This window comes from Talpa occidentalis, unplaced genomic scaffold (genome assembly GCF_014898055.3).
Source record: "Talpa occidentalis isolate TD23 unplaced genomic scaffold, MPIMG_talOcc4v2.1 talOcc4.16, whole genome shotgun sequence".
Lineage (NCBI taxonomy): Eukaryota > Metazoa > Chordata > Mammalia > Eulipotyphla > Talpidae > Talpa > Talpa occidentalis.
In genome coordinates, this window is record NW_023601653.1 from 32,959,903 (window position 1) to 32,986,780 (window position 26,878).

Below are 26,878 nucleotides of genomic sequence, written 5' to 3' on the forward strand. Positions count from 1 at the left end.
ATAACTGCTACAGTAAAAAGACATAAAACATTGAGTGACCCAGACAACATAAAAGGAAGAGCACCAAAAGAAGGAAACTTCAAAGAAAAGGTAGAAAGGCAGAAAGAATACAATGAGAAATACAGAGAAGCCAAAATATTCAGAGTGATGATGATATAAACAGGCATGAGAAAGACCTAACAAAAGGCAAAGGGAAAAGAGCAAATAATTAGAAGAGAATTTATAACCTCTCTAAAATTCTTCTTTCACCTGGATTTTAAACATATTCTACAGAAAAGTTTATAACACTGTTGTTTAATATTTCACAACTCAGAGTGCTTATCACATGCAGAATCAATTATACCCATAGAAACTAAAAAAAAATCACACTGCTTTATAAGTAGAAAAATGAAGATATCTATGTTGATGACTCACTCTAAAACAGTGAGCAGCAGGCTGCTAGTATAAATAGCTCTAAAAGCATAAGATAATTTAAAATTTAAGAGGTATACAGTTGTAGTAGAAGTTGTGAAATAGTTGATAAATTGCCCTATTTATAGAAGACTGTGTTAAAAATGCGATGAATTGTTTCCTGATAATTGTATACCTATTTTCCATAGCTTCATAACTCTATTCTAATATTTAAGCCTCTTTTTTACTCAGCTGTGGTTAAAGCACAGTAAATCTAAGTGCCTGCTATGATATGAAGTCTAAATATATGTATAAAAAATTAATGGTGTTGTCTGAATCAAAATAATTAGGAATCTGTACTTTAGGTTAACTATTAAGATGAAAGATAATGACAAGAATGACACATTAGATACAATAGCAAATCCATAAGCACTGTTCTCATTCAAATCATGACCCAGGGCTGAGGGTTTATGAAAACTCCACTAGCTGATATTAGGTTCCATCTCAACACATAATATTTATTGCCCAGGAGTAATTTATAGCAACAACCATTACCTTTTGTATTCTTCATGCAAAGGTTGACAATTACAGAGATTTATTGTATCCATAAAAATACTACATCTATAAATGTGAGGGCCTGTGCAAAAGTGGTTTACCTTCATCTCTAATGTACTGTCAAGATCATTGAGGTTAACAAGGTGTTTTTCCAACCTGGGAAGAAACAACTGTGACAATATTGTTATTTTTTTAGGCATAACCACTATTGTTATTTTTTTAGGCATGACAACTAAGCTGTCACCAGTAGGCAATGAGTAATGTGTTTTTTTGTTTTGCTTTGACCAAAGTAAATTTGGGGGGGGGGTGTGTTTTAACCAAAATATATTTCTGAGGGCTTTCTTACTTTTAATTGATATTCATTATATAAGAAAATGATATGCATTATAAAAAGAGACTTTTTATTCATCAAATCCTGATGTTCTATGTCTTCATAGAAATATACCTTGGTCCTCCTACTATATTTTTATGTGAAAAATTGGTGAAATCTATGATGAACTTCATATATGTCTCTGTTTGAAGGTATAAAAACAGTTATAAATAAATTCAATGAAAGACAACTTACTTTAAAGTAGCTATGAGGATCTAGCTCTGTTTTATGAAGTAATAGAAAATTATTGAAAACAAAGCAATCTGGATTTTAGAGAAAAGGGGAATGATGTAGTGGATGAAAAAGTTATAACATATCCTAAAGGCATATTTTGCATTGGGGAATGAATTAACTTAGAAAACATTCTTGAAAAAGTTGATGTGAGGTTTATGATTTTGTGAAATAAATGAAATGGATGTGTGCACATATGTATGTATCTAGAAGATAATGGTTATAGCATTGTATATATATATGAAGAGAATGAGAAAAGTGTGTGTGGATGCATGTATTATATATTAGAATAAATTCAGCTAGGATTATATGAAAATAAAACAGTAAATTCATTTTTTAAATTATTCAATTGTAGCAAGAATCTTAAGCCATCAGAAAGAAAAAGATAGGTGGGATAGGGCAAAAAGAAGTACCTAATGTTGAAGAAATATCCTCAGTGCTAACAGCAATGTTAACATTATTTTGGGAAAATATAGAAGGAATTTCTTTAAAGTGTTTGGTAGTTGCTGCAATAAATTTAATAAACTTTGATGTTTCCGAATGCATCAATATAATCTGTATGTAAAATGTCATGGTGGCTGAAAATAATTTTGTTGGTGCTTCAGTTCTTAGTAAAATCACGGTAATGATTCCTATTGTAAGTGTAATCAACACTGCTCCCTGAGGTGCCCATGTAAATCTATATTCATGTGGCACTTGTATGGTGATAAACAGTCAGGCAGTTAAAATAGGGCTATTTTATAACTAATCAATAGGCATATCTTTTGATAGATGACAAAAAAGTTCAATAGTATTATATCTGAAATTGCTATAATATTAGGAAAACAAAACTAGTATGATAGGAAAATTACTATTTGCAGAAAGGTGGGAAAATCAATTATACTAAAAAGAAAAAAGTTAAATCAAGTCATCTTCAAAGGCATACTTCTGTAAAAATGAAAATACCTTGAAAAAACATTATTGACAATTTGCCTCTACACATGACTAGCAAGTACAATTTTTAAGTAAAATATGAGGAAAAAACAAGTTTAGAAAAGGAACAAGTGTATGATTATTCCAGTCTTTAGAATATAAAATTACAAATGCATCAAAATTACTACCTAAATGTGACTACAAATATGCACTTACTGGAGAAATATTAGTTCTTAGGTCAATGAAAATTTTTTCTGAACTGAAAAAGTAAATTAAAAATATATACAGATTGCTTAGTCCCTCAAGTAGGTCATTAAGTCGAATACTTAGCCCATGAGGGACTGAATTGCCCTAGCATGTATTGTAGCTACTACTTAGGTACACATAATAAAAAACTTCTATGTATATAAATGGTGAGTCAGGTAGTGAGTACTGCCTATGAAAAAGATTTCCAGTTGGACAAATTCAAAGAGGAATTAATTCTGATAGCAATCATACTAACTACATCTCATATATACTTTTCTTCTACATAACTTTTCCAAATATTTCTGTTTACTCAAATCTTACAAAAGAGCTCCCCTAAAGCTTTGATGAAGGAGCATAATCAAGTAACTGAGATTTTTGCTCTTCTCAGCAAATAAAAACAAAACAAACTGATTAACTAAAAAAAAATTTAAAACTTTCAGAGGTTGTTCTTGGGTCAGTACAGATTCTGCACATTCAGCTAAACATTTTTGAAAGTACTAAGACATTCTTGAGAAATGATGTGGAGGAGGAAGGTCATTTTTACACACTGTCCTGCTGCTTAACAGTCTCCTTTCCCTCTTCGCCTTAGTGAACTTGTCTCTTTCCTGCAGCCCTCAGGTAAGTGTCATTCTGCAGGCATGTCAACCTCACTGACAGGTCAAATGTCCTTTTCTTATAGATCTCACTTCTGGTTTCTCAATACAGTTAAAATCTTACAATATTTTTAGAACATCTGGTTTGTCTTTATCTATTGGACTGTAAGCTTCTGGAAGGTAGAATTCATATTCTGCTCATCATAGGATCCTTAATTCCTCTGAACATGTCAGGGTATGGCCAAGACTTAAAGCATATTTGGTATGTGAATCAAATAGAGCAAATGTCTAAATTAATACCAGTTAACTAAATTAAGTAGTCTTCTAACTATGGAATAAATAACAATATTATATTTTATAAATAGAACTGAAAGAGGCCTCCCTGGTGGCTTAGGGGTTAAGTCTCAGTGCTATCACTGCTAGGGCCTGAGTTTGATCCCCAGCCAGGGAGCTAACCCACATGGCACAGCAAATCTCTCCTGTCTCACCCATTGTACCCCTTAGCAGTGTATTTCAGTAGATTCACCTGTTCTGCTCCCTACTTTATGGTGAATCTTCTCACCCCCTGCACCTCTGGCCTACACCCTACTTCTTCTACACAAAAGTAAATACATAAAATGTTTGAAACAAAAATAGAACTGAAAGTTAAAAACCAAGTTGACTATCACCACTACTCAAAATTGGACTGGTGAATTTGGCCCTATAGCACTGCATCTGTCACTGTGAGAAATGCACTCTTATTAAAGATGTTGTTATTTAGTTTTAAGAACTATTACAAGTGCTATTGTTTAGTTTTAAAGAACCACAGAGAGATAAATTGATAAGATGTCAAAGATGGTAATGATTTCAATGGTAATAATTATTCCAGAGGTTCCCATGCCACTTTTTGCTTTAGAGACCCCCCAAGGGTAATGTCTAACTCTCTCAGCTGGGATTATGCAGGCAACAATTCATAACTGGGTGGCCAGTGAGTTACAAACTACTAAACAAGTTTATGGACAAGTTGTAACTATTAAAATACATAGTTTCTAGGGCAGAAATTTGATGGAATGAAAGTTATTAAAAGTAAACAAAAATATGTTTCTTCAAGTTTTGCTTTGGGGGAAACTAGCCAAATGTACTTTTAAAATCTGCATTACAAACATTCAAACAGGTAATTCACAGTATTTTTTCCCTCACTGCAGTAGGCCTAGTACAACAAAAATTTAGGGTGGAATTCACACACAAGATGCATGAAATTCTCTATTAATAGTACCCTCACTGTGCACAGTAATAAATAAGGACCTAGCCAAATAAATTATAGGGTAGGATGTGATATTAACTCATATACAAGTAGAAAAATGCAATTCAGTTTTAAGCTACTTAACATAATCCACCAAGAAATAGCTACCTCGTACAACATCCATCCTAACCTCTTAGAAATTAAGAGACAAATAATTTTGGATATTTTGACAAAAAAAAAAAACATTGTTTATGCCAGCAACTGATAAAGAGAATAATGAGTTGTAAAGCAGTACCGGCTAATATAGTAAAATAATGTTCTGAGTATAACATTTAAACACAGGTGAGGCTATAAAGTACTTCTGAAATAAAGACAAAATTGAGGGCAGGAGTTAAATTTTTAGTGGAAAATGACTTAAAGTAAAATTAAGAATTGTATAAGGTTCTTGAAGATCTGTATTAGAATAAATTTCAGAGGCAAATTTTTAGCCAGTATACCAATATTATATCTACACATATGAATATTTTTAAGTCACTATATAAAATTGTTTGGATTTACAGCAGAGGATTAATAATTAGTGAAAAATATATATATGAAGATTGGCAGAGGAAGTAAAGCAACTTCTAGAATGTACTGTAAATGTTAAGCTTCCAGGGCCACAACTCATACCTGGGTTATATCCTGCTGTTCAGTGTTGGGACGTCTCCATTGTTAGCCTTGAGCCTGTTCCCTGTGTTGTATTTCCCCCCTGGACAATCTGATCTACCTCTCATTGTTTCCAGTTTTACCCACACCCTAGCCTAGTGATTTTCAAAGTGAGTTGTTTGTAACTGGAAGAAATGGAGGCTTTTTCAAGGAGTGCTAAGTATATGGGTGGTAGTATGGCAATCAAGTTCAATGTTCTGAATTTTCATATGGCTTCTTTTTATAAAAATCCAACTTTCATTTTCTCTCATTTTCCATGATAAGAGCATATTTCTGATTCATTCACTTACATCTTTGAAGGGTGCATTATACTGTAGTACCAAATAAGAGAAAATTCTAAATATCAGTATTGATATCCAAAAGTGAATTTTCTAATTTTTAAAATATTTTGCTTTCAAAAAATTTGAAGAAGGGCAGAATTAAGTGGTAGGATGGAATTCAAAATTTTAGTGATTATTATGTATTTTCTGGCACAAACTTGAAACATTTTAAAAATTCATATCCTATTGCCATAACAAGACACCTAATATTCTTCACTATTTTTATGCATAAGGTTTCTTACCACTTTAACATAAAAAATATGTATAGAATTGATGCTGAAACTTTTCTCATTCTAGTAGTGAGCAACATATATCTGTGAATATATAAACTAATTGGAAAAGACCAATTTTTCACTTTTATATGTAGCAACTACTTTTGTTTTGAAATTATGTATCAAAGTTTGCAATGTATTTATGCTAAACTATGTACAAGAAATAATTGTAATGAAAACTCAATTTACAAAATACATTAACAGGGTTTTATAATGACATGGAAATAACTATGTTTGAATATGTGGTATGTACGCATTTTTATCACAGAGGAATATAATAGGGTGACCCAAATGGATTTTCTACCAAAAATGCATTATTAGACTATAATTTGAGGGAGAAGAAAAGAATAATATGAAGTTTGTAACTAGTAAATAAATACTTGATTATATTTTTAAATGGCTAACTGGGTATACACTGTTTTGATTGCCATTTGGAGATCTTGAAATAATTCTACCAAAAAAATGCCTATATGTTAGAAGTTAAATTCTTGCAATTATTTAAGTGTATGATAGAGCATTTTAGATATAGACTTAAAATGTTCTTTTAGGTAATTCATATGCATAAAAGTCTGAGCCCTGTTGTATTATCCCAGTGTTGTCATTAAAGTCTTTCTCTTGCCCTCTCTACTCAAACACCCATTAACTTACCACCCTTCCTCAATTATGCTAAAATGCGTCCATTTTTCTTCATTTCAATGACCAGCTCTGGAGGTTATCTCTGATCTGGTCATGTTCCCACATGAGTCTCTCAGAAACACCATAGATCTCTCCCTGCTTCCACTTATTTGAACTTCATTTTTTTTTAGTTTTTAGTGATGACTCTTAAGTTGTATAAGGGCAAAAACCCATATTCTCAACAAGCCACAGGGGCTGCCATTAGTTGGAGAAAGCTGCATTCCCTGACAGTGAGCAACATGGTGAATTCTTAGTGTGTGTGTGTGTGTGTGTGTGTGTGTGTGTGGTGAACATATGAACACACACCCTTGAACTCTGTAATCAGAAGAGGACCAAAAGTGCGGAATCATGAGGGAATTGTATGATGTTCATTCACAATGAGTATGAAACCTTCAACCTCAGGGTGATGTAAATACTGGTGATTTGGGGGCAATGTTCTCAACAAGGATGAGATTCAGAGAAGTTAACTGATTTGTCTAAAACCATAGCCATCTAATGATACTAGCAGCGAGCCAAATTCCTTTTACTAGCTCTCTGGAGATTTGGACAGCCCTGTACTTTCTCTTTCTCCATACAGACTCCCTACTGTGTTCACTTATCCACTGGTAACTGGACCCTGCAATGGGAGACCTAGCTGATCAAACCTTAGCCTATGAAAATTGATAGTAGATAAAAAAGCAACATAAAGAACAGAGAGAATAAGACCATAATGACTAGGAAATTTGACATTAGGCTAATATCTATATTCTAGGGGAAGAAAACGTGGTTTTTGGATAGTCATATACACACCAGAAAGAAAGAGCCTGACATGTCTGTATCTGTATATTCTTACAAAACATATGCAAACTTTGATGGACAGGGAGCAGATAGAAAGGAAAAGAGCTTATCGGAGGCTCTTTACACTATGAGATAAAAAGGCTGGTGAGAGAACATATATGTACCATAAATAGCAGTCAATTAAGAGAAGCAGGGATGGGGGAAGTAATATTTTTCTGGATACCAAGACAAGCAGTATTTTTTAAAACACAGGGGAAAAGAACAAATGTCTCCCTGCTCCTAATTAAGAATCTCTATGGTAATATTTGTTTTATATATTATGTTACTAGTCACATTCTTATATGTTCAAAACTTTTAAAATTCACAACACCTATTACATGGTGGTCTAAACAAGTAATAATCCAGAGATAATTAATGTTTTATGATTTCTTCTGAGGGTCAAATACTATATAGGCATTCCCTTTTAAAACTCCCATTATTTTTTTGGTTGGTAACATTATTGCCATTTTTCAGATGATGAATAAAATTACTTTTTTAAGATCATTTGGTGGACCAGCTGCAGTTTGAGTGCTGGTGTCCCTGACTCTGAAGTCAGTATACTAGCGGTTCTCAAAGTGTGTTCCCTGGAACAGTAAACATCAGATCAGTATCAGCTGGGAAATTGCTCAAAATGCAAATTTGTGGGCACCGTGATAACTACTAAATCTGAACTCTGGGAGAGTGGGGTGGAGCCCACAAGCTTTTAAACAAGTCCCCCCAGTAACTTTTCTTCATGATCAGATTTAAAAACCACAGGCTCATGCCATATCGCCTTCAAAAAACTGCTACTTAGACTTAATATAGAGAGTGCTTGAGTCTTGTTGAGTGTCTGTTTTGTTTTTACCACTTTATACAAACATATATTACTGACACATGATTATTTCATGAGTTAGAAGACAGACTGATCAGTTGGAAGTGGACACCTAGATCCATGATCTGTTGTTAAAGAATCTTGGCAAATCACATAATCTTTGTGAGTTTTAGATCTGTCTCCTATAAAAATAAAAATAAAAAAATGATGAGCTCATGGACAAAAAGCACTTAGCCTTATGCCTGAAACAGCAAATATTCCTTAAAGCAAATATAATTTTCATTATTATCATCACTTATGCCACTAATATTAGTAACATTATAATTAATTGCATGAATAAGGAAGTTTATGTATCATGTAGGCTGCAAAGCTCCAGAGATGCTCTTCTACTTATAGATTTTATTATGGAATGACCTTAATTTTTCCATGTTTGAAATTAATTCCCAATTCATTCCAATTCAGTAAGCACTTTTGATTTCCTATAATTCTCAATATAGTCTGTTGTTTCAGGGTGTTTTTTAGAGTGATGAAATCAGTTATCAGTGTATATGTTAGGGAGGTATATCTATTGAAAACTTAAACTATTTTAAATCTTCACTCAATTTGGGTTAATGCTTAAAATTGAATCTTTTAACATTATTTGCAAAATAATACATTATCACAAAATTAAGAAAATGGGTTATTGTAGACATACATGTAATTTCAGGTTAATTTTTTTATTCAAAGAAAACACCCTATTGCCATACTGTGATCTCTATATAATTAACTATATAATCTCCATAGTGTTTTAATACAGAGATTTTCAAATAATTCACATGCAGTATTAATATATTCCTTATATTTTATTCAATGTAGTTTAAGTCAATTATTTCTTGTTTATTGGCACCAACCAGCAAAATAACCAATTTCTGTCTGTTTTATAATGCTTTCTATAACACAAAATCACTCTCTTTTCTGTCTTTTTTGAGAGTAAAATTTTCAGGTTTCACAACCTCCTCTCATAGCTCATGTTTTCAAGATCTTTTTATCATTTGTATTGTTCTCTACAAAATGCTCAGTAACTTGTCTCTTTTCTGAAATGTGGCATACTGCTGAAATTTGTCCCTAAATCCCAGCCTAACAAGACCTGAATGTAACTCAATTCATTTTTATGCATGACATCACCATTACAATTCATCACACTGTAGCATTTGAATATTTTAACAGAGATAAGAATGTCGACTCATCCAATTTATCATCGACTATAGTGCTTGAATTTTTCTCTCTGTTGCTGCCATCTCTAACTTTTCATTGCACTTTTTGGTTCCATTAACCTGCCCTGTACCAACTTTCACATCCATGCCCTTTTCCTAAATCCAGTGTCACTGATTTGACCCTAATTTATCAATCACCCCAAATATTTGTAATCCCTACTACATGATTTATTGTCATTTAGATTTATTACTATAAATCTACATGTTCCAAAACATAAGTATACTACTATATTGACTTTAGTTTGTTTTTTTTTTATTTAATTTTATTTTTTATCTATACAAGCACTGGATACAGTCAGACGTGCGGGAGAGTGAGATAATTCGCCAGAGCAAGAGCAGGGAACAGAACAGGCAAAACAACAAAATACACTGCTGAGGGGAGCAGTGGGCATGGCAGGAGAGGTCTGTTGTGCCATGTGGGACCCTCGCCAGAGGCCGGGAATTGAACCGGCGCTGCAGAGGTTGCGGGCAGCTTTGCAGCCCGCTTTGTAGCCCAGTGCTCAACCACTGTGCCACCAGGGGAGGCCCTAGTTTGGTTTTTTAAGATGATTTTTAAGATTCCAGTTCAATAAAAAAGTTTGTTTCCAGTTAAGCAAACAAAGTAGATTGATCTGTTGCTTTTATTTTTTTTTTGATCTGTTGCTTTTAGAAAAGCTATAAAGCAACGTTGTACTTCCTTCATTGACTCAATTTAAAAGTTAAATTCAGCAGCAACTATAGGTGTGCATTATTGTTTCATTTTTAAGCTATCATTCAAAAAAGACAGATTAAACCTCTGATCTTCACAAATAGGTAACTCAGTGGGTGTCATGTACCTTCACTATAGGAGGTCACTTAAAGTATGCTGCCAGGGCCATGGCATGTGGTTGGTTGAACAAATTTAAGTAAACAGTTACTTTCACTTAGCTTGTTTGGTTGGTCAGTTACAAAACAAAGCAAAACAGGAGAATATAAAAATGAAGAAAATCTCAAAAGAACCTTAATGTAACTAGGCCCAAATTTAATTATCTTGTCACAAATAAATTCCAGTTATCAAAACCCAAATAAGCTGATGCCTTATATATGAGTTTTCATTTATGAAGGAATTATGGAAGTGATGGGTTGTTTCAAATTCACATGTCAAAAATTACTACACTTATTAAACTAAACATCAATCCATGTTGGATCGCCTGGAAAACCCACCTTATCTATTCATACACACCTATCCCTTCCTCCTGTTCATCTACCAAACATCAATCCATGTTGGATTGCCTTGAAAACCCACCTTATCTATTCATACACACCTACCCCTGCCTCCTGTCCATCTAACAGAGTCCAACACATCATTCATGATGCAGAATGTTATTCTTTGAAGGTAACCCCTTCCTGGTTTGTATTCACACCATATGTATGCTTAGTGCTACCCACAGTACACATATACATTTACAGAGCAGTACTGTCTATTAATTTTGAATTCCACCTCTGCTTTTTAGCTACCCAAATATACAATTTTGTTAACATAAATGGATTATTCAAAAATACCAATTTTCCCAATTGCTATATTTTTATATGTAGGAAATTATATTGGCTTGAGTTCTCTCTGGAGAAATTATGGAAAGTCAATGTTATAAGTCCAATTTTAATAAAATGGTAAGAAAAGTTTAACATGGGTAAATTCACTAAAGTTTAAAAATAAGCATTAACTGAGAAAGGACATGTATCTGTAGCAAAATAAAACAAACAAAAATATCAAGCAAAAGGAGACCGAATTAGAGATAACAATCTAATGTGTTTTACTTTTCTTCTCATATATATATATATGAGAAGATATCTTCTCATATATATATATATATATATATATATATATAGTAGATCTTTTCAAAAAACTTGTATTGATTTGGATAAATGTTTGTTTTGATAGCCTAAAGATATGTATTAGAATTGAAGAAGGTAGTAAAAAGCAAGAGAAAAAATATTTATCATTTTCAAGTCAAATTATTTTAATAGCTTTCAGAAGACTTAACAAAAAAAGTTATTAGCAAAAGTTTTAAAAATGAGGATTGTTTAGTTCTAAAGAAGACTGATAACAGGTCTAATCACAGTTTTCAAGTATATAATGGATCAATTGAGAGATGATAGTGATAAAATACTTTCCTTAGTTCAGTATAAGGCCAGAAACTATTAACTTAAAGGGCAAACAGGAAAATGCTAGAGAAGGTGAGACAAATTATTAAGTAATATAGTGAAAAATTACCTCAGAGAATTTCAAAGCAGGATCACCACCCTTTGGGCTAGAGTCAGTAAGATAATAAATTTAAATCTAAATAATTCCTGGCAAGGCATATGCCAATTTATTCCTTAAGTAGGTTATACTCTTGGTGGTTTTCCGTTCATCAACAGCAAGTCCTTTTTTCTGTTCCCAAGTGGTCATCCCAGTAAGTCACAGGACAAGCCCACTGTGTCACAGAAAATAGAATCATCTGCAGAAATTGCTCTCAGCTTCTCCCCTGATCCCTCTCTCCTTAATACAGTGGCCAAGGACTGGAAATGTTTAGAAGTTGCCTAAAATGTCAAATGAAATTGAACATAAAGTTGTTTTTGGAAATATAAAGACACCTGAGAATATTTTAAAAACAATAGTAGTAAGATCACTGATCTTTGATTTACTTTTACGTTTAATATTCCTTTCATAAACATTTTAAGTGACATTTAGTATATTTCTTATCACAAGTAATTATATTAAATAATTTTAACCTATAGTCTGCATTCAAATACAGTATTGTGAAATTCCAAGATAAGATACAAGTTTAAGATTTCTGTCAAGGGTCACTGAAGGAGTAAAGATATTTTTCATAACCCTTTTGATTTTCATCTTTAAAATCAACATTTATATGCTACTTTATTTATATCATGCGATGGCAGTTGCTTTATGAATAAATACCACAACCTTTATAAAGAACTTAATGTTTGACCTAAGTTTAATGACTGGTCTCATGAGATAGCAAAGCTATCAAAATTAAAATAAGCCAATAAATTATATATGAAAAATAAGTATCCTGATTTTAAAAGTTTAAAACTGGATAAAACATTGCAAAGATAAGTGTATTTTGGATTTCATGCTGTTGTCTTGAAGATTGTGAACCTGAAACAATGTTTTTCAGTGTTTTACTCTTGCTTTTCTTCAGTTGATGTAATGTAATGCATCTGCTGAGAATCTTAAAATAATATTAAATGATATCAGAAATACAGGAACTGGTTCAACTTACCTGTTTCTGTTGCTGGAAATCCAATCTGAAATAAGTGTTGATGCCTGCTGGTGACAGTGCTTGTTACCAAAACTGCATGCCAGCATTATAACTTCTCTGCGAAGTTCTCTAGGTATTATTAAAAGGGAAAAAAAAATCAGAAATAAAAAGCAGTGTTAATATCTGGAAAGGGTAACTCCTCCTCACCTAAATAGTAGTTTAGTAAATAACTAGCACAAAAATGGTGTTTTGAACCAAAAATCCTATTTTGCTGAGTAAGTGACAATTAGGCAGGGTAGAAGTAAAGCATACCCAGAGTCTTCTCTGGAAACAACGCTACACACAGTAAGAGGTAGGGGTTCAGATCTCTACTTTACCAAGAAAAGCAGGCCTTAAATTAAAACATGGCAAGGAAATGCCTTTGTTCTCAGTACCAGGTGGTGGGTACTGTGCTACCCCACAGAAGTACTCCCAGGAAAGAGAAATGAAAGATGCAGAATGAAAGAAAGATTGTCCTATGCTGCTGAAGTCACAGTGGTACTAGTGGTATGTTACTGTACAGCTCTGGAAGGGGGGAAGCAAAAAAGAAAATGAAACAGTACTCATGTTGGTAAGATGCTTGAATAAGAGATCCATTAAAATTGTTTTTTGGCCATCCAAGCTTGATGTAGGTTGTTGCAACTTGCTTTAAGATATATTCCTAAATGGGAGATGGGAGAAATAAAGGTAATATCAGGTTCAAGCCACTCCATGCTTACAATACAATAAAATGAAAATATTTTGTCTCTCTACATATATACATATCTCTTAAAGTATTAATTGGGCATCAGTGATGTTCCATCATAATTTTATGCAACTTAATTTTTTTAAATATAGAAAATAAGGATAAGATACAATTGCAGTGATGGAATCTACTCTATTTCTTATTGAACAATTAAGTAATTTTTACTATTAAATATTTTACATGACAATTTTTGTAGTGAAATGAAAAAACTGAAAGGTATTGATATCACCCATGCATACAAATATACAAATGTATGTGGATATAGTCTGTGAAAATGAACACACTATTAGTGTTTATATGTCTTATTTCAATAGAGCATATTTAAGGCAAAATTGTTATGTAGGCCCAGCCAATAGCCTGGCATTATTGAACCTGACATACTCAGAGCCCTCTTCAAAATGATGATATAGTATTTCAAAGTCAACAATCCATTCAGCTAATGATATATTTAAATTTTTGTAGCAATATAAGATATGCTCTTCTCAGTTTAATGTGGTTCTTGAATTTTGTCAAAGGAATGAAAGTGTTGAAATTATAGTAAAAGCAATTCTTAATTTTTATTGAAATTGAGATGTCTGACATGATACACTATTCTGAAGTACAAATATATATGCAAAAATATATTTTACATTTACAAAAGTTTAATATTATGTCTGTTAAGGAGAAAAGTGTAATATGACTTTCTCTAGCAGATAAAAATGTTACAATAAATGTAATGACACATTTCTTTGTGTGTCTATTACAAGGGCTTAGATAAAACTGACAATGATAACAGTCAAGTCAAGATTATTTCAAATTTAAAAAATATTATAATAGGTGTTATTATGTGCCTAGGAAAGTGATGAGGATTAGACAAAAAGAAGTAATTCTAATGACCACCAGACAATTTGGATGACTCTAGTAAACATCTCATGTCCAGGCGATCTAGGGCCAAGTAATTCCAAATGTGTAGGTTAATCAGCAGAGCCAATCAATCAAAAGAAATAGGACGATTTTATAAGACACAGGATAGACTGTAAGTATAAGTAAAGGAAAATGAAAGTGCTCAAAGGCAATATTCTCATATGCAAAGCTTCACTGGTGAGAAGAAATTTAGGAATGAAAGGTCATTAGTGGTACTAAATCCTAATCTAATTCAAAATAATTATTACATTAGATCAGCGCAGCAATTCTGGTTCACCAGGTGTCAAGCTTAGGAAATCTGGTCAGGTAACATTTTGGAATGTTTGTCATGTGTTCCTGTCTATTTGGATTATGTATTGTTTGCTCTCCTGTATCCCCTTGGACCCAATTATGAATGGGCTTTCGCCTCAATGTTGATCTTATCCTTGTTAATTAAGGAAGTGAATTGAATTCACTATGCCCTTTTGGATAAAAATAATGATTCAGAATCTTTACTGAAACCATCCATATTCTGTTAAGATCTTTAGGATCGCTCTACCCAGGGTAAGTCCTTTGTGAACAGAGAGCCCTTTAACTCTTAGAAAGTAAGTTTGAACTTTAAGGATTTGCCACATATATTTGTTCTTAAATTTTGAAGCATTTAAGCTTAATTGACACTTTTAGGCCAGAACAAAAAGTAGTTTGTATTAAATTTTTCTTCAAGTAATTGTCACCAGAGTTACATAGAAAATCAGGACAAAAATGATAACACAAATAAGAAGAAAGAACTAAATGAACTCAGAATCAGTTGAATACAGATTATAATGAGAAAATAGTTTATCTTCTGGAAATAAGAAAGAAGAAAAAATATTTTTTTTACATTGAAGACATTGTATTTCTCCATGCGGTCCAGTAATTTATCTAGAGGATAAAGGGCTCGGCTGGCAGCATGCCAAGGAAGAAAATCCTTCTCCTCAGACAGGTATCTGATAATCTCCAGGGGAATATTCTGAGGCAAATAGCCAGCTCTGCACAGTCAAAAAAGTTAATGTTAATTATATGCAGAAAAGATACATGATGAGCAAAAATGAAGATTTTACTTATGCAAATAAAAGGCAGAAAGCAAGATTCATCAAGTATAAAGTATACTCTGTGCTATAGAAATAAAACACCTTTTAAATATAGTCCCACTTAGGATGTCAATGTTCCTTAATATATACAGAGTTGATGTCAAAAATTTACATGAACACCAAAATATTAGAAAGCATATTTTTAACAAGAATTGTGGAATTTGAATAAATTCAACTCTAGGTATTTTCCTGCAAAGAAACTCTTCAGAGGTCACAACTAATTGAAAATAATTATTACTGAAGCGAATTTTCAGTTTCTCAAGGCATTCTCTGTATTTTTCATGTAGTTATTTGTGATGATATTGAATATATATCATTTTCAAAAGGATGATCCAATTAAAGTCAGGCAACTTACAGTTTTGGCTGTATCTATATTACTTTACAATATAAGCACATTTCAAACCCACTTGTTTTAAATTTTAAAAATTCCTTTCCATTATACTTAAAAATCAGAGTTAGATTAAAATAGTCAATATTACAAAAATGCTAATAGGCCCTTCCCATTTATTATTTTCTTTTCAAAATAGATACATGGCACCTTGAGAACCAATATCAGATTCTTAGGAAAATATCAATATATAGTTTTTTAAAATAAACTGAATACATGTTGCCCATATTTAAAGAGGCTATATTCACAAGAGGACTCCAAAAAGGAAGTGTATATCTCTAGTCTCCAGTAGACTTCATATAAAATCCTTGCAAAATAAGTGATTACCCATAGTACATTAAAGAGGGTATTGGGCCTCCCTAGTGGCACAGCGGTTGAGCGCTGGGTTGCGAAGCTGCCCACAGCCTCTGCAGCACCAGTTCGATCCCCGGCTGCCAGTCGAGGGTCCCACATAGCGCGCAGACCTCTCCTGCCGCCCACTGCTCCCCTCAGCAGTGTACTTCATCACTCTGCCTGCTCTGCTCCCCACTCTGGTGAATTCTCTCATCCTCCCCCGCCTCTGTCTGTACCCAGTGCTTATATAAGTAAATAAATAAATCTTAAAAAAAATTAAAAAATAAAGAGGGTATTAAAATTGTGAAAAAGTTTATAAGGTAGAATATGAAGCTAGGCTTTTTGTGATCATAATGTAGCATACACAAATGTTAAATTATAATCTATACATCCAAAACATATAAGTCAATGCTACCTTATTTAAAACAGTGCTACTAGCCTCGATTTTACATATATATGTATATGTTTTTATACATATATATAAAGTGACAATGTGGATCTTACTAGATTTTTTTTGAATTAATAATTCAACTTAGTGATGACTTTTAATGCAGGGAACAGATAAGTATGAAAACAACCAAATTCCAGTTACCTCTGTTCTACACATTCACATTAGTGTTCTTTAGTAGCATCAAGAAGTTAGATGGGGATCTCCCTGGTGGCGCAAGGGGTTAAGCACTGCTCTTTGAAGCTGTCCACAATCTCTACAGCATGATTTCGATCCCTGGCTGGCCAGGGAAATACCCACAAGGCGCAGCAGACCTCTCGTGTCTCACCCACTGCTCCCCTCAGCAGTGTATTTCAGTCAATCCACCTGTTCTGCTCCCCACTCTGTCACTGGTGAATCCTCTCAGCGCCCCCCGCCCCGCCCCCCGCATCTCTGGCCTGTACCCCAGCTCTTGTGTGCTTAAATAAATCTTTTTTAAAAAAACAAGTGAGATGGCTTTCTTTATTGTGTTTGGTAGAGAAGTACCCTACCAAGGGAAGGGTATTGGACAGGGAAGAAGTAAAATCTTTCATATTCACTTAAAATAAGTGAAAATAAGTTTGCTCAAGATGGTAAAACAAATTCATAGGTGAATATTGCAATTGTATTTACAATGTTCATAATAAAAACCATTCTGGACTGATTTTCATTCTAAAAGTAGCTTATAATTTTTCAGACTTTGTTATGTGTTTTTCCCAAATTTTTAATACTAGATAACGTTAATTAATGTGATAGTATAAATTTGTCTCTGCTAATATAATCCACATATCACTGATTATATAAATATATAGTCCAAGATTTTTCTAGAAGGCATATCTTTGTTGAAAAATTAATGTACTAAAAGAAAATTTAGTAAGTAGCTAACTTATAATAAATCTTGAAATAGATATGGAAAATCTGCAAAGTTGTTTAAGTTTATGTTCTCACAGATTTAAGCATACTAGCTTATGTCAGTTACAATTTAGTGTTTTATTTCACCTCTACAATAACTAGCAAGCTTGGTAAATAATAAGATTACAGATTAAAAAAAGGTGACACAAGTTATAGAAAGACTTCAACTTGAGAAGGAGGCTGGGACTAAAGTCTGGAATCATTTATGCTCCCTATACAATTAAGACAAATAAACCCAGTCTCTCTGATACTCACAGATTCCTTATCTATGAAATAGGAAGGTTAAATTAGTAGTTATCTTTTCTATATTTAAAAAGCTTTAATTTGAACCTATCTAAAATTTTAACCCGCTGAAAAATTATAATATGGGCATAATTTGTATAAAATTTTGAAAAGGTACTTTGTGATTTCATATCCTCATTCTTCAGTTATTTAACATGTACAAGTCTAAGAGGCAGGATTTAGATCCTAGTGTAAAGCAAATAAAAGCAAACCTGATAGAAATTCCAAATAATGAAAAGGCAAGTCAGGAAAAGCATTCACTGAATAGAGAAACGGAACAAGTTCTGTTTGAGTCCTTAAGGCATAAATCACGAACTGCTCCACAAAATCCAAACTCTTCTCTATTTCCAGGAAAGACCATAATTCTTTTTTTTTTAAAGATTTATTTATTTATACAAGCACGGGTGAGAGAATTCACCAGAGCCAGAGCAGGGAGCAGAACAGGCAGACTGATGAAGTACACTACTGAGGGGAGCAGCGGGCATGGCAGGTGAGGGCTGTGTGCCATGTGGGACTCTTGCCAGTGGCTGGGGATCAAACTGGTGCTGCAGAGGCTGTGGGCAGCTTCACAAGCCAGTGCTCAACCGCTGTGCCACCGGGGAGGCCTATGACCATAATTCTTATGTCTTTGGTATATGGCCATGTGATTAAGGTCTAACCAACATAATATGAATGCTCTTCACAGTCAGGGTTAGTCCACAGACATCTCTCATTAGCTCGTCCATATTCTTTTCCCTGAAATGAGTCTTCTATGGTGACCTTGAAACTCTTATGCTGAGTGTAATAGAAACCACCTGGGTCTCTGGGTAATTGTGTGTTTAAGTATAGTTCTCATATTGAGTTCCATTATATGAGCATGAAATCCACTTCTATTGTGTTTGATCCAAATACATGTTGAGACTATTTTTTGAAAGCAGTTAACCTTCTCTAATGCAATCCTCAAATAGAACAAGAAACAGATTACACACAAATTACTCTCATTTTGCGTTGTTACAAACATATGTAAGTAATTACGTACTACATAATTTAATATACTTGCATTTAACCTACTAGATCAAAATATGTAGCTACACTCAATTGGACAAGAGGATTATCAGCTTCATTACAAAATTAAAGCTTGTAAGAGATAATGTTGGTGAATAAGTTACCTAGTTTAGATATGTGTTTGTGTAATTGCCTGGTAATGATATCTGTGATTACTACTACTGATAATGCAATCAATATAGGGAAAGTGTGTGGAATCCAGTGAATGGAACACCACATTAGCTTAAAGTAATCAGCCCAGTAGGGAGCACACTTAGGGTCCTGATGCTTAAAGGCAGTTTCCCTAAATTTGCATCATCACAGGAAATTTTGCTAGCAAAATGGGGAAAAAATAGTAAACTTAAAGAATATTTATTGTATAACAAAGTATCATTAATATTTTAGGAAGAAATTGTAGATGATACCTGTCTTCTCTACTGTTGGGGCAGGCAGGTTGTCATAAGGAATGATTTAGGAATCAAAAAAAGACAATGGGAAGAGAAGCAAATGAGGAAAGTTAAATAAATAGAAGATTATCCAAAGACAGCTCCACAGTTCCTTCTCCCATCTTTCCCTGAGTTACACATAAGCCCCTAACTCCTCCTCCTTCAATTTACTGGAGTTTGCAATGAAATATATTTTTAGTTATATAAGAAATATTTTTTATAAGAAAGAGATTAAAGGCACACTGTTTTAGTTGATGCTGAAATGCATTGGTCTTAGCTGACTTTATTTTCACCTATAACCGAAGATACCTTCCTGTGACTAGAAGGGAGGGTAGGGATGGAGATATAAGGGAGGAGGGGGGTCCAATGGTCTATGGTGCAGGTTTTTTGGTGAAGAGGTGTAACAACATAGATCTGAGTGATGTGAACTTATTTCCCTCAATCATATGCAAAATTGTAAACCAATGTTACCTCCTTAAAAAAAATTCTCAATCCCTGTGAATGTTGAATCTAGGATGTGCTAAGATAAGTGGTGTGTACACTAAAAACCTATTTCATTGTGAATTTTCTTTAAAAGAAATTTGGCTTCTGAGTGCTTGAAATTTGGGGGGGGGATTAAAATTATAATCTTCAGACTCATCAGAGCATCATAGTTAACTCTTCATTAATTGAATATTCATTTAAAATCAATAAACAGCCTACTACATATTTCACAATATATGCAGAAGACACTCTCACTGCCCCTTAGGGCACAGATTTTTAAAGCAATTGCTGAAATGCTTAATTAAAAAGTTTACTGGGTTTTATCTATTATTCTTTATTATTCATTATTAAAAGACTTTATGTGTTCTCAGTAGGGAGGTCCCATGGGGCAGACTGAACACTGTACTTGTCCTTGGAATGCTGCAGAATAAAGAGGGAAATACATAAGGCAGGGATCTCTGTCACCCAGTGGTTCATTTGGTCAGTTCCTAAAGATAAAAGGCTACTGCTCAGGCATTGATGAGCTATTGCCTGCACAATGGAAAAGGAAGTTGCTTATTAGTAAGTCCTTAAAATAAGAAAGAAGAAAAGTTGCAGCAAAATGTTCCCCCAGTCACCCTTTTGCCTGCCCCTTCTCTTCCAGGAAGTCTTCTCCCAAACCTGAGTTAGGCACCAGTTTTCTGGACTTTCATAAAACCTCCATAGCAATCTTGTTCACAACAGTTATTATGATGTTTATCATAAATTTATTTTAATGTTACCTTTTTCATTTACTAGACTTAGATTTGTAAGGAAATGAAGCATGCTTTACCTGTCTTTTAATCTTGATTAATACAGAATCTTGTACAGAATAGGAACACAATAAATGTTCCTGAAACTAATTAAATTACTGTAATAATTTCACAGTCCTTAAAAACAGGAGCACTTTCAAGTATATTAAAACAAACATCATATTTTTTTAAATTAGCATTTTTTGAAGGTCAAAAAATACCAGCAGGATAGGAAAATTCTATGTGAGTGATATTTATAGTGTTTCTGCTCATCTTTTTTATTAAAGAGATACATGAAAGATAAGGTCTTTGCTATCTAGCCAAAAGCTTTGAATAAGCTAGTCTATACCAAATAAAAAAAGCTTATTGCAAGTGAAAAAGCACAGATGTACACACACACATATATACTCACACACAAACATACATACATATGTATATACATAATTTTTTCTCTGATTAGCAAATTACTTTCCCAGAACCATGCTATTTTATACCATGTATTTAAATGAATTGATGGAAGACTTAGAAATCTCTTTCTTATTGTCAGGAAATTGACAAGGGTGAACTACATGATTTCTTGGGTTCCTTCCTAAGTATATATTTATTAATTAAAAGTCCAGAAGTAGCTTATTGCAAATTGTATGGTACCACTAACTCCACAACTATGCTTTTCTCTCAACACTCGTGGTGCTTTATATACAAATAAAATCTCTCAGAATACTAGCAATCATCTAAATACAAAGGATCCTCTGAGCAGTCAATAATATTAAAGAGTCAATATTGACCAATAATTGGAAGAGCTAATAGATATTAGCTATTTGTTTCACCTACTCCCTGACCCACTCCTTTTGCCAAAAGATCTTAATGATCAGTCAAATAATCATTTTAAGAAAACTACCAACTTTAGTAATTATAAGATATCAAACGTTGATACTTGTATTAGTATTATGTCCTGATTTATGGTATATCAGCATGGCGTTGAGCAAAGATAGTCCAAGTTTATTTCAATTTACAGTCCTTAAAATTTTCAAGCTCATTACTATTATGCACATTTTTTTTTTAGATAAAGAAGCTAAAGTTTACAGAAGGTAATAAGCACCCTGACTCACTCAGCTCATAAATGACAGTCAGAATTCAATGTCAGGACTAGCAAGAAAGCTCCCACTCATTCTACCACATGAAGTTGTCTCCCCAAATACTATTTTGAATTAGAGTTAAATGTTTACTTTTTCTCTTCCTTTAACCACTATTTATATGTCACTATCATAGAACTTGTCACATTAAGTCAAATAGGCAAGTAAAAACATATTATAATCCTAGGTATTATGAAGGGTAAGTAAATATCAGAGAAAGAAGAATTATAGGAGAAACAATTTAAATAGGGTTCTTTTTCTTAATAAGTTTTTTTAAAGATTTATTTATGCATACAAGAGCTGGGGTACAGGCCAGAGATGCAGGGGGTGAGAGGATCCATCAGAGACAGAGTGGGGAACAGAACAGGCAGACTGACTGAAATACACTGCTGAGGGGAGCAGCAGGAGAGACAGGAGAGGTTTGCCTCGCCATGTGGGTTTATCCCTGGCCAGCTGGAAATTGAACTCATGCTGCAGAGGCTGTGGATTACTTCATAGTGTAGTGCTTAAGCCCTTGCACCACCAGGGAGACCCTAAATGGGGTTCTAAAGGAACCTCACCAAAGATATCTGCATGAAGTGAGAGAAAAAGTTGACTCAATCAGGTCAGAAGAGAATTCTGACTGAGAAAGCATGTACAAAGGTCCTGAGACAGAACAAATCTGGGATGTTGGAAATAAGAAAATCTTCACAACTGAAGTAGAGTGAGCCAGAGCTAAAGAGTAGGTTATGAAGTAGCAGATATTAGTGACACTAGGTGAAGCCCTTAAATTATAAGAGCTTCAGACTCTATGTCTATGGGTGGAAAGTCACTGCAAGTTTTGGAGTTGTGACGTGAGATGATCTGATTATACTCTAAAAGGGTGACTGACTGCAGTTAAAAGCAAACTCAAATATGCAAAGTGGTCTTTTAAGATGAAAATGAAGTAAAATATGATTTTCTAGTTTTTTTTCTCTCCTCCCTCACTTATGAGAAAAATATCTACTTTATGAAATAGATGACATAAAATAGCCATGATTTTTCTAAGATATGATCTGCACAAAATCTATTTTGGAAACATTTTTTTATGCAGGTATCAGGAAAAAACTCCAAAAACATATCTGTGCATTATTTATCATTACCTCATTGAGTAAAAAAAACAAAAAAACAGTGTTATATGATACTAAAAAGGTCACTGAGAAATCACTTAAACAATGAACACATATTAAAAGAATATATACTTTATACATAGAAAGTTGCATTTTCCATTTTGGGTTGTCAATTAGCAGAGATTAAATTTCAATACAGCAAATTGCCTGAAAGAGCACCAGAGAAATCATCCACAATAACTTATGATTTCCTTGGGAACTACAACACTTAAAGTTCATATGGAAATCTGCTTACTGGGCAGTGAAATTTTCCAATGCTCTACAGAGCCACATGGGAATAAAATGAATTAAAAAATCCAGCAAAATTTTGCTGAGGTTTAGTTTATTGCCATCAGGATAATCCAAAGACCCATAAATCAGTGGGACTTCTAAATCCCTCCATGGCTGCTTGTAGAGAAATGTATGAGCAACAGGAAGCTAGAAATAAGATAAATATCACTCAAGCCAAGCTACTTTAAAATAACGGGATATATCACCCTTTGTCTAATATTTGTCAAATTCTTTACATTTGCCTTTGAATTAGTTCTAATATTCTGTTGAAAAGATAATGTAGTTCACTATTTTGAGTCTTTTGGGATTATATGTTTTCCCATCATAAGTAACAGACCTAATAATTCTTTTTATGTGTTCCAAATGATTTTTTGGACAGAATACCCAAATTAGAATTATCAACCTAATTCTAAAAGTTATATTGGGGTTCTTGTTAAATCTGAGTTCATGTTTTTAGGCTTTGTCCTTCACCAACTGGTCCCAGAAAAGGGAAAAGAGGCAACAGTCACTATGGCGTCCCTGTATTCCAGACTAGCCAGTGAAATACTTGTGTTATTACGGTCTCATGACAACCTTCTTAGGTTATATTACTATCCCCATTTTACAGATCAAAAGTCAGGCTCAAAAAGAATACCTACCTCTCATATTGCATATAAGGATGGTACTGGTATTTGAATGCATTTTTCTGCAAATCTATAATATTCTTACATAGTTAATAACTATTCCAAAGAAAGGCCTGGCAAGTAATTTTGTATTCCTGTTCCCATCTTCTAAAGAAAAAATTGAGAGGAATATGGGACTATCACAAGTGAAAGTAACCCGGGGTGGATGCATGGGAAAAACAATAAAATAGATACAGGCAAGAAGCAAGTGGGTGGGCCATGTCTGTGACTTTTTAATGGGAGGCACCATTCCTCCCACACTGAGTTCCTGCAGAACCTCAGTCTAGTCTCGATAAGTAAGGGAATAACCACAGCACCTCTGGCTTGGTCAGTGTAATTGCAGTTAGGAGTAAGAAACATGCCATGAAAAGCATGCCTAACAATAACACTTTGCTTTGTGAAATATTGCTGATACAGCTAAAAACAAAAGGATGTGATCTAAAAAGGAGAGAGGGAATTGCATAAATTATAATTTTTTTAAAGATTTATTTATTTATTTACACAAGAACTAGGGTACAGGCCAGATGTGTGGGAGGGTGAGAAGATTCACCAGAGCCAGAGCGGGGAGCAGAACAGGCAGACTGATGAAATACACTGCTGAGGGGAGCAGTGGGCGAGACAGGAGAGGTCTGCCGTGCCATGTGGGACCCTCGCCGGAAGGCCGGGATCGAACCGGTGCTGCAGAGGCTAGGGACAGCTTCACAGTGCTGCGCTCAACTGCCTGCGCCACCAGGGGAGGCCCAAAAACTATAATGTTTAATATAAGTGAGAGGAAACACGTCAAACAATAGATGACATTTTCTCCCTTGATTTTTTTTATTTTTTATTTTTTACATCATTGTTCATTTTTTAAACAATATTTGCTTCTCCCCTCAGGTGTAGTCCCCATAGAATTTCCTTCACCAATGGACCTGTGCACCATCACCTCAGTCCCCTGTGTTCCTCCCTCCCTCCCTTTGATACCTCTCCCTCTTCCTCCCCTGCAGGATGTCTCTGATTTATAATTGTCCATTTTTGTTTTGTTGTGTTATTATTTTTTTACACTGATGTCTTATTTGATTCCCCTATATTCCTCCTATAAGTGAAACCATCCAATATTTTTCTTTTTCCTTCTGACTTATTTCACTGAGCATAATTCCCTCTAGAGAACTGAGGCTACCAGCAGTGGTTTTTGGGTGCTATTCTCAGGTTGTGCAGGAGAGGATTAGGAATTGAATAATGGCAGCGCAAAGGAGAAATTACTTCCGAGACATAACTGTGGGATTGATTCCTGGATTGGGAAAGAAAATGGAAAACAATCCAACTCAATCAAAAATCTCAAACAGAAGTCTCAAAACCAAGCCAATCCTATTCCCATTTTATCCATGTTTATCCAATTTATGTCACTACATATACGAGGCCATCACACTCCCCTATGTAATTTTCTAAATGTACAGCTAAGGTCTAACATTTAGACTGATGAAATGTTAATAATTAAGCAGGAAGATTAAACCCCTAAAATGGATACATTTTGGGGACAAAAACACTTTGAGAGTATAATCTAGTCATGCAAAAGAGAATGATGATTCAGTTGAAAAGCTTTAGAATAGCTGCCAATAGTGATACAGGCAGTCTAACAAGAGCAACATGAGAGCATTCCATTTAATCTGGGTTCTGCAGCCAGCTTGAAAAAGCTCCTGGCCAACATTAGAACATATCCCTCCCTCCCACTAGTTTAAAACTAGTGGATTTAAACTTATCAAATACACTTAAATCCATAAGGTCAAAATGATACTTAAAATAAAACAATACAAGATAATTGGCCACTATGGAGAAAGCTGGAGAACTGGCTCATTATTTTTGAAACTGAAAGATACAGGGGAACAATCAAACATTTATCCTACCTTTCCTTAAAAAACTGTATCACGAGGTCACCAAATAGTAAATGATAACAAGTTTCTCTTTAAAGAACTATTCTACTTATGAATGGAAAATAAATGAGTGAATCATTGTGAAACCTCTAGGGATGAATACATTTAGGTATTGAACAGCAAAAGCTGCCATTATATAAAGAGAGATAACTAGTTATTTCATGTGCCATGTAGAATAAACTTGCTAAATATTTAAACCATTATAGATCAAATCTCTATATTTGATTACCAATTTATAGGCAAGCGAGGCCAGAGGAATATATAAAAGCCCAGAATGGGGATGGAACCAGAAAAATACAGACTGTGGGAAATCATGTAGGGCAAGCAACTTGATTCTTCACCAGATAATTTGGAAGGAAAAAAAAAATTAAGATAAAGTGGAAAAGTCAACAGTTTAGAAGAGATTAAAAAAAAAAAAAACCTATCAACCAATCACAGAGCAGTAATACCATCTGGGTCCTAATTCAAAAATTATTTGAAAATGTCATTCATGAGAAAACTGAAAATTTAAGCACTTTTGGATATTTGATATTATTGAAGAAATGTGAATTGCAGATTTCATATTTAACAATGTCATTTTGAGAATATAAGGTGGAAAATTATAAAAGGACTTGGTATCTAAAATATTAAAGGTTTGATGGGTATAATTATTAACTCATAGTTAATAACTTGCTAATAATTGATGAGGAGCAATTCATACAAGAGTTTCACTTCATTCTTTTCCCAATTTTTTTGTGTTTAAAATTCTTCATAATAAATAGTATAGTCTGTATTTCTCCATTGTTCATCATAAATTCCTCAGATTGTCTATACTTAAAAATATTTGTGAATAAGGAAGTTTCCAGTCTCAGTTTCCTTCTTTACAAAATGGAAGAAATGGTGTTACCACCCAGGGTCATTGTGAAGGTTAAAGAAACAAGAAATGGAGGAGTATCTTGTAAACTGTAAAGTACTATACACATGGGAAAAGTCTTAAGGCTGAAGAATCAGAATCAGAATTCAACAACCACGTGTTTTGCATTTGTATTCTGACCTTGATTTGTTCCTTACATCGAGCTACTAAACTCATGGCTAGATCCCAGCACATTCATTTTCCCCTTAGGGACAAAGTACCAAATGGTAGTGTAATTGCCAAGGGAAAATTATTACTCTGTTCTGAATTATTTCCATCATAAATCCAAAAACAGTCAAACAGGCTCTGTCACAAAAACGACAGGGTTGCTGTACAGTGATGAGAATCCCACATACAAGTGCCCCATAA

At 33.9% G+C, this 26,878-nt stretch overlaps 1 protein-coding gene across 1 annotated transcript in view; it reads right to left on the minus strand.

Moving 5' to 3' along the window:
* Positions 1 to 26,878, minus strand: part of TRHDE (thyrotropin releasing hormone degrading enzyme) — a 371,478-nt gene that overhangs the window by 14,678 nt on the left and 329,922 nt on the right. Inside the window, 3 exon segments of the mRNA XM_037513975.2 lie at positions 12,617 to 12,724; positions 13,198 to 13,295; positions 15,142 to 15,289. Coding sequence (XP_037369872.2) covers positions 12,617 to 12,724; positions 13,198 to 13,295; positions 15,142 to 15,289 — 354 coding nt within the window.